Genomic DNA, 9,240 nt, shown 5'->3' on the forward strand with positions numbered 1-9,240 from the left:
CTGCTACTGCTGTTTTTCTGCTTGTCTAACTTCCTCCTTAGCAGTGGCTGGGACATGGCCAGTTGGTACATCCCTGTCAAATGCTTTGACCCTCAATTTTCACTTCCATATTTACATTGCTTTTAAAATACGTATGCAGATCAGGCAACTATAACCACTAATTCAAATCTTCAAAGCAATACATCAAGTTTTACCACGGGAAAGAAAAAATGCCCTGCCTATAATTAAAAAATATATCTGTTGTCAACGGATCTGTTTAGAGACAACAAGGGAAAAAAAACCAGGCTCCCGAATTCTTTCTACCAATTAGAATTTACCAAACGTTAATTTTCCAGTTCAGGCTGTACCATTCACTTGCCATTAGACCGTACAAACGAAGCCATTGTAATAAGTTGGAAATTTTACGTCGGGAAAGCAACAAACTTAAACCTGACGGCAAAATTACACCCTTCCCGTTTGGGGGGGGTGAGGAGTCACGAAACGGGGGGACCCTTCTCAAACACCAACTCCGGCGGAAACGAGGTCATTTAAGGGAAAATAAAAGAAATATATATATATAAGGGAGGGAGGGCTGCGAAGTTGCTGCGGGCGCAGCTCCCAACTTTTGTCTGGCGGCCGGCGCAGCGCCGGGCGCGGCCGCAGGGGGAGCCCCGCGCCGCCGCCGGACCCCCGCCCGCGGCCGCCGGCCCTGCCCGCCCCAGGCACCGGCACCAGCAGCGGCGGGGCAGCGACGTCGCCCCCCGCGGACCCGGCTGTCCCCAGCCCCTGTCAGCGGCACCGGCCTCTCCCCGCCGAGCAGGGAACCCAGTTGGGACGCAGCGGGCGGCTGTTCGCAGCCGGCCCCCCGCGTCCCCGGGCTGCCCGCCGTCTCAACGGTCCAACGGTCCCTCCTCACCCCGGCTCCCCGCCGGCTCCGCCGTCCCTCCGCCTTCCCTCAAGCCGACAGCCGGCTCAGCACACCCCCCCCCCCCCCCTCCAGAGCCCGTACCCGGCTCCCCCCCCGGGCAGCAACGGCGCTGTCCCCAGCGACACCCCGGCCGAGGCCCTCGCTGCCGCCGCTGCCCCCCCGCCGCCGTCTCCCTCCCCGTCCCCCGTGAACCCGCCGGTCCTCACCCGCGCTGCCGCCGTCTCTTCCAGCCCGGCCGCATCTGCCTTGGTGCCCCGTTTGGAGGAGCGGGTCCGGGACGAGATGAAATGGCTGCCGGCTCCGGCCGCAGCGGCCGCCGCTTTGCCCAGGGGGCGCAAAGAGCTCTTCCTGGTGTTCACCATGGCCCCGGGGAGGGGGCACACGGGGGGACGCCGCCGCTGCCGCCGCCGCCGGCGCGGAGGGAGGAGGGAGGGCGGACAGGCGGGGGCTCGGGTAGGGAGGGGAAGGGGAGGGAAAGGGGGAAAGGGGGAGGGGGAGGAAGGAAGAAAAGTGCTGCGGGGAAGCCGGTCCGCCGGGCAGAGCCACAGACGGAGCCGCGCCGGCTCCTCCCGTCGCTGCCGCCGCCTCCTCGGCTCAGTCTCGCACTAACTGGCCGCCATTACTGCCCCTTCTCCCTTTCTCTCCTCGGTCCGCAGCGAGGCCGCCGGTTGCCGCGAGGGGGCGCTGCGGCGCCGCTGCCGCCGCGCGCAGGCCGAGGCGGCCCCCGCTGCGTACGTTCTAGCACGGCACCGGCGCGCTCTATGGGCCTGGCGCCGGCCCCAGGGAGGAGGTGGCGGGCGGCGGGGTCCCCCGGGTGCGCTGGGGAGTCCGGTCCCGGTCCCCCGCCGTGCCCCGGAGAGCGCGGCCGGGGGCGCCCCGCGCAACCGGAGGGACGGTGCCTGAAGGGTGCGCGGCAGGCGGGGCGGCTTCCAGGGGAGCCCGGGCGGGATGTGCGCTGTCCTGTCAGGCTGAGGGGAGCGGCGGAGCCCGGGCGGCAGCGGCTGCGGCACTGGCCCCGCGGCAGGGCCCGAGCGGCCTTTGAGGCCCAGGGCCCGGGCCATGAGCGGCCCGAAGCCTGTCAGGAGCTGGCGGGCCGCCGGGCGGGCCTGGCCCGGCGCTCCCGGCGGGCGACGGAGCCGCCGCCGCCTTCTGAAGACCGAAGGCGAGGGATGAGGGTGCGCTTAGGTGAGGAGTTCACGGGCAGGGAAGCGGCTGCCCGCGTCGCGGGGGTGAAAGGTGGCACCCTTTACAGCCGAACAGGGTGCTCTGCCCGGGGCCGGGGACTCCAGCCTGCGGCTCCGCTCGCCCAGGGAAGCTGGCTCCAGTCGCTGGCACGACAGCTTGGGCGAACGGACCCTCCAAGGATAGGATCTCCCCAGTTTTCCATGGAAGACTATTACACAGCCTGGTGAGTCTCACTATTAAGAAATCATCTTGATAGCCATGCTGTCAGGAATGAGCCCTTGCTTCGCCTGCCGTACAAGTCACCGATAACATCTTCTGTGTTTTGGCCAGTAGCCTCAACTTGCGTTTGGTGTTCATTGCTCGGCTGAAAAGCTTATTTTTCTCTCACCTCCCTCTATCACAAATCAGATAACCCCTTTTTAAAGGTAAGAAGAATTGTATGTATTAGAGTACATTGGATGCCTGAGTGATTTTCAGACTATTCATGAACTATAATTCCTTCTCACTGATGTGCAGGAAGAATCACTTCCCCCTCACCACAACTTTTTGCCCTTTATTGAACTTAGCACAGCGCCTGCACATAAGCCCTGAAACTAAAATCTCTGTAAAAGAAACGTAGCTGAGTTATACAAGCGTAGAACTGTAGGTGACAAAGTACCAACCTTTCGATGTTCACACTGATTTGTTTGGCACCGCTGGGCAAGTTATTTCAGTTGCTTTCTGCTTCTTTAACAAAACAGAATAGCATAATAAAATTACTGATCACATGGCTCAGGCTGTTAGGCTTGAGCAAGCTTTATCAAAGTATTTTTATTGTTTAAAGATGGAAAGTGCAATAATGTTTTAGTAAAGAACAGTAAATGCAAAGACTATTATTCCGCTTTACCTGCATACTCCCACATCTTTTCAAGATTAAAGTCTGAAAAAGAATGGTAGAGCATATGCTTAAAAATACAAAATACACAACAACATTAGGCTATATAATAAGAAAATGGGCTATTTAGATTTCCAAGCAAAAGTTTTCCTACTGTGAACAGCAACAAATTTTCATTTTTATGAGATAGTGCACAGTACAGTGTGTTTCGGTGCAGGAATTATGGTATTTTTCTCATCTGACATTCTATATTTAGAGCTTTGAACGTGCGTTAGCAACAGTACTTCATCTCCTGTTCAAGAATCTGCAGGGTCTTTCAAAAGTAGAGTTGTTCTGCTCCATGAGATCAGTTTTGTTTTGTATCCTTTGTTTCTTCATTTATTTGTTTAAAGGTTATGAAAGGATGTAGCAATTTCATGCATTTGTAGGCTAAAGGAGTATGTTAATTAAAAACCTACAGTGGATTTTGAAACTGGTGTTGGAAATCACTTCCTTTTATCCTTCAAAAGTAAGAACAGAAGGAAACTGCAAGAGACTGTTCCTTCTCAGACACATTGTGGGAATGGACCAGGAGATGATGTTTGCTAAGAGTTAGTATCACAACTCTTGATGACAAGTAATGTACTTTCCATTTCTGTCCCGTACTACTGATAGGCAGTGTAACTCGGATATGGTGTCCAAATTCCATTGGTCTGAAAATGAAAAATAACATATTGATCTTCTTCAAGTTTTTGTATGCATCACAAAAATACCATCCCCATTTTGGGAACACCAACAGATCAATCTGTGGCCCAAAAAAGAGCCCAGACTGCAGCAGTTCTACTGAATGTCATAACTCAGGATTGCAATGCATTGGCAGGACCGTTTGGGGAAGCTTGCATAACATCTGTTTGCAACATGCCTGATGCAAACCAGCACTCCTCCTCTTATGAATGCTGATGACTTTGAAAAAGTAAAATAAACTTTGTCGTTATGCAAGCAAATTGATTTTCCTGGGTGCCTATCTGCTTGAAGCACAACTTAAAAGCTATTTGTTTTACATTTACTAAGTATATTTTTACCATAGCTGTGTCCTTTTTTCTTCTTTTTAGTGTTTGGATCTCATTCCTGTGAGCCATACTCAAGTGAGTACTCTTTATGACGCCAGAGGGACTACTCTTGTAGAGGGATTGATGTAGTTAAAAATCCCTGCTCACTGCTTTGGACATTTTTAGTGCTTCATTCTCATTATGTTAGCATAGTAGGGGACATGTAAAGACATGCTTCAGTTTGGATGTTTACTCCCTAGATTGTTTTTCACAGATGGTTTTATTTTCAGGTTTCTTAGTTGTCCTGTCCCTTTACAAGGTGTGGCTAGTTATTTTGACTCAAACAGCTTTCGGCTTTATAGCATCTATGTAAGCTCTATCACCCTATTTTAGTACTGACAATATACATAAATAAATCATTAATTACAATGTTTCCTTGTTAGTTTTGTTTGGAATTTTTGGTTGTAATACAGAGAACATGTTAACATAAGATTAATATTTTATACCACACATACTTAGAGATTTAAATGTGGTTTAACAATGAAAGATTATTTACTGTAGAAGTGGATTTAGATTAATTTCACTAATCCAAGATTTTACTCTTTCCTATTTTTTGTATCTGTATATGCAGAAAAATATTTGTGGAAAAAAGTAACTCCGAGTAGCAAAAGGCAAAAGACAATGAAGAAAAGAAGGGTAGAAGGACTGGAGCCACACTCCACTAAGTATTGCATAAAAATTTTGTATAGCTCATTCCCAGTAAGATTCAATTTCAAGATTTGTAGTTTGGTCTTACAGACAGATGCCTGAATGCTTCTGAAAACAAATGCCATTGGGAATGACTGTATTTCAAATGGAACCAATTTATAACAAATGCTGAAGCTTGCAGCAGTGTTCAAAACCCTTTTATCTCCAGTTGTTCATAAAAGAGATTAAGATATCTGAAACATATATTAAGAAGCCACAACATCTGCTGTGGCAGGTACACTGCTGGGAAATGGGAAAAATATGAACAAGTAGTTAAGCAAAAGACTCCCGCTCCATTAAACGTGACTCAGGGAATGGAATCTTACTGGAACTTAGCAGTGTAAAAAGACATTAAAAATGGCCCAGGATGGAAAGGCTTCTTTGCTCCGTGAGTAGTATTTAGGACACAAAAAATATTTGGAGATGGAAGATTTTGTTGTCACATGTCCCTATTTTACAGGGAAATCAGGAACGTGTTATAACAAAAGAAAAAGTCCTTCATTCCTTATTCAGAACTTCTGTAGAGCTTTTCATCCTAGTAAGGACCAAAGGGGTCTATTCAGTGAGTTATCATTTGCTTCAATCATCGGCAATTTACCAGAGATTACTTTGCAGTATCTCTGAATAGCTATAATATTCCAAAGAATGGAAATCAAATCATCTTTTCAGGACTCTATTTATAAGCTCTTCTGTGCCCCTCTCTGTCATGCTGTCAACTCATCCTGGTTTCAGTTGAATCTCGAAATAAAAAAGATTCACAAGAGATCTTGCTTTTGTAAACCTGCTCTAAGTCCTGTCCTGAGGGGATGTTAGGAGATTTAAGATTGTGTGGTTTCTCCTTTGAGAACTGTCCATCATGAAGATAAGCCCATGGGATATAAGTTTGGAAACACCAAAGCAGCAGTGTCCAGTAATCAGGATTGGTACTACCTTGAACTTGAACACATATGGTGATACAGTCACTCCACATTGCAGGCATTTTGCAATGTTATTAAAGGTAGCTCATAATCTGAAGACTACCATGATAATTTTAAAAATGTGTAATAATTACATTTTAGAATTAAATAGTTAATGTTCATTTCTGTTATCACCACAGCTATCTGAAGATTCTTTTCCACACTACAATAGATAGTATCGGTGCAACTTGAAGCAGGATCAGAGAGTAGATTTCTTAGATGACATTAAATGGGAGTGGTAAGACTTACCTCCTAATATTTCAAAATTATCTTTCCATCACATCCAGCCATTAGCTTCCACAACATTTTTCCCCACTCAGCTAAGGTTACAGGAGATAGTTTTTCTAATGCTAATAATTGTGTAAAACTCACAGGCTGATGATATTTTAAGCCAAGAATCTGCAGGGTTTGTTTTTCACTATCATTCAGGCTGTAAATTACTTCCATCTTGGACAAAAGTGGCAAAGCATCTCACTTTGGTGTTTATGATCGTTAATCATATGAAAGCAGCACTGCCAGCCTGTTACTATGCTGGGTGATGGAAAGCTTTGTAGTAAGAAACAGACTCTGTCCTAAAATGCTTACAATAAAAATAGGCATTTATTAACACATTCGTAGATAAGCTTTAGGACCATAAGAATCCAGAATGACTTGATGAAGGTAATGCAAGCAGCCTATCAGAAATATCATTTGTCCATCAATCTCCCAGGTCCTTACACACAGTCTTAGCTTTAGAAGTATGTTTCCTTGTTACAGATCCAAGAACAATCTCATAAACTACACTTCCATGTCATAGTTGTAATTTCATTGAAGAGTATCTTTGAGAATTCACATCATATGTTATTTCCAAATCTGTGTTACCTGCTACAAACAGTTGCTCAGGCCATCTTGAATTTTTCATGGTTTTAAGCATTCCACACTACTGGTCAAACTGAAGCTATTTTCACTTCTCTTGTGGATTTACAGCCCAAGAGTCCAGCAGCATGTGTAGATATTCCTTTCATTGCATGGGGGTAACACCCTCTTCACAAACGCTGGTTCACCCAACATCTCCCATAAAACAGTGACTCACTTTTCCATTGCACAGCAAACTTCCCAGAAACATCAGTTCCTTGAGCTGCTTCTCCCTGTGTGGCAGCCTGCAAGGTTTAACATTCCTGTGAGGAGCATGTGGGAAAAGGACACTGTGCAGATGAATGTGCTGTCTTTGTCAATGGAATTGCCAAGTACAGAATAACCAGGTTCTGTTCTGTTTATTTTACAGTCCCATTTCCCTCCTGTTCCATTACAGCTCTGTGTGCACACACTTACAAAAGGCTTCAGGCAACAACTGCTATCTCAAGTTAAGGTCAATCAATATAGCTGACTTGCTGATGTTTAATTATAGGTAGCTGATGGTTTCCTCTGGCATGGGTTAACCCGGTTAAATATATGGTTTAAACTTATCCCTTCAAAATTAATTTTCTGCTTGTTTTTAGATACACATGTGCACTAGTTTTCCTGTGACCTTGATGGGATGGGTGGTGACAGCTAAAACACTGCTGTACTTCATCAACACTGAGATTCACTCCTACATTATAAAACAAGTTCAGGGGTTGTTTCTATCTTCCACACCAGTGCATCCGATCTCTCCTGACAAAGACGGCATGAGATGGTTGTATTCATCTCATGAATACCCTGTAGAGTATTTCAGTGAACTCAGTCTGGGCTGTTTGCTTCTATTCACCACCCAGTAAGAAAAGGTCCATTTGCTTCTGTTCATCTTGTGTACTATTTCTCGCCAGAGAATAAGCTGTATGAAATGCACAAAGTCTAAAAGGATTTTAGTGACATCTTGATTGTAACAATACTCTCACTTAAAAATATGCAGCTTTTGAGAAAAACTGATTTGTTACATTATATGGGAGTTGAAGACACAGTAACTTCTTAAGATTTTTCTTACTCCTATGCTTTATCAGTAGTTTCAGTCCTGAGGGAGAACAGCTGTACTTAGAAGAGCTTTTAAGAAACCACTAAATTCACTAGGACACCGATGCCTATTGTAGTAGGTCAGCGTGTCTCCAGCTGTACTCTGATTTCCAGTAATAGACCTAATCTTCTAAATCAATACGTGATTGCAGTTGGGAAGCCTGCATCATTACACCAGGTAAGTCCAATCTTGCCTCCTTCCATGCTTACCTCTGAGTCTGTATATTTTTTACAGAAAGGGCCCCCAAGCAGGAGTTAAGCATATTACTGAACTTCTGTGTTCAATGAAATGGAGCCAATGTACTTAAAATATTGGAAGAAAATATAAAACAGTCCAGAAAATGTAAAACAACCTTCTGAAGTTTTACCTAGGGCTTTGTAAATTCCTCAGACTTTTCAACAGTGGTGTGGTATGATAGGCTTAAGTTCTAAACATATAAAACCTCATTTAATAGAATCCATAAGTAACACTTGCGACAAACAAGTGCCTTCTATCCAAAAATATCGGTTATTTAAAACATTAAATAAATCCAGGGAGAATAGAATTCAGAAATCTGTATTTTTCAGTAAAAGACCCCACATATTTTACACCAAAACAAAGGGCAAATTTCTTACTATTTTCCTTGAAGATTCACAGGCAGGAGCTGTGATTAGATCTCATCCAGTTAAAACTTAACGATTAATCCAAATTGCCTTCTAAAGGTTTAGTGCATTGTGATGTACATTACAAAGAGGAAGAAATTAAAACTGTCAAGGGTCAGATTTTACTTCTTTTACTCACCTTTACTGAACTCTGAGACTAAGCACCTTATTTCAGTGTTTTTGAAGAATGTGATTGTAATTGTTAAAATTAAGGGATTGTGGGAACAGGTCCCACATGAAGACGACATTCAATGAAGTATCACCTTTGATTGCACTTGTAAATTCGCAGTGGCTTTCCCATTAATTAATATGAATTAGCTGGTTGTGGCTGTTCAATTTAGGTTAATTCTAAATGTTTCACAGTGCATCACTAATCATTGAAAAAAACCCAACCCTTGTTAAAAAGCATGCAGGTGCAGGCCATGGATCGCAGGGAATCACTGCTTTCGCTCCACTCCGTGCACGTTCCCAGGCCCTGACCGCTCTGCCGCAGTGTTTGCTTTGGATAGCTCCTAGCACCACCATCCATCCCGCCGAGTGGGACTTCTCCAAGGGCCCAACACACCGCAATATCACAGCTCCCACCGAGCAGGGAGGCTCTGCTAAATGCTTCTTGCCTCCCTGAAGATCCTGTCTCTTTCTCCCCTTTCTAATGTACCCTGGGGAACTCGGAGGCTCTGCTTTCCAACCACCACGCTGCTCTTTTGTCCTCTGTGCAAGGCCTTGGCAAAGCTGCTTTTCACATATGTCAACACTCGCCCTTAATTAGTCCTTCCAGCATAATGAGGCATTCCATCGCCAAATGGCTCAGTGTGCGGCTGTTCCTGCCGTTCGTCGCACGGCTGGAAGGACAAAGAGCCGGGCCAGCACCACGCCAGCGCTGCGGGAGCAGCCGGGCAGGCCGGAGCAGAGGTGTGGGCACAGCCGGCTGTC

The 9,240-nt window shown here is 45.9% G+C and overlaps 2 protein-coding genes across 5 annotated transcripts in view; one reads left to right on the forward strand and one right to left on the reverse strand.

Annotated features, from left to right (window-relative positions):
* ATAD2B (ATPase family AAA domain containing 2B) overlaps positions 1–1,552 on the reverse strand; it is a 78,355-nt gene extending 76,803 nt beyond the window's left edge. For 3 of the 4 annotated variants that reach the window (XM_030489360.1, XM_030489356.1, XM_030489355.1), the window contains exon 1: positions 1,114–1,544. In XM_030489360.1, coding sequence (XP_030345220.1) covers positions 1,114–1,269 — 156 coding nt within the window. In that variant the 5' untranslated portion in view covers positions 1,270–1,544. Of the gene's footprint in view, positions 1–1,113 lie in introns of all 4 variants that reach the window. The other variant, XM_030489362.1, reaches the window with a different exon arrangement.
* A 39-nt stretch (positions 1,553–1,591) lies between these two features.
* Positions 1,592–5,506, forward strand: LOC115609242 (translation initiation factor IF-2-like). Its single transcript, XM_030489156.1, has 2 exons — positions 1,592–2,315; positions 4,058–5,506. Exons 1-2 carry the CDS (start codon positions 1,669–1,671, stop codon positions 4,077–4,079), a joined length of 669 nt encoding a protein of 222 aa, XP_030345016.1. The 5' UTR covers positions 1,592–1,668; the 3' UTR covers positions 4,080–5,506.
* Positions 5,507–9,240: the final 3,734 nt, after the last annotated feature.

This window comes from Strigops habroptila, chromosome 6, assembly GCF_004027225.2.
Source record: "Strigops habroptila isolate Jane chromosome 6, bStrHab1.2.pri, whole genome shotgun sequence".
Taxonomy (NCBI): domain Eukaryota; kingdom Metazoa; phylum Chordata; class Aves; order Psittaciformes; family Psittacidae; genus Strigops; species Strigops habroptila.

What these genes read in the sequence shown, in the direction of transcription:
- LOC115609242 (XM_030489156.1), top strand. Translation starts at nt 1,669, where the DNA reads ATGGGCCTGGCGCCGGCCCCAGGGAGGAGGTGGCGGGCGGCGGGGTCC. An exon ending in GAAGACTATTACACAGCCTG is followed by an intron (nt 2,316 to 4,057) that starts GTGAGTCTCACT and finishes TCTTCTTTTTAG; the next exon opens with TGTTTGGATCTCATTCCTGT.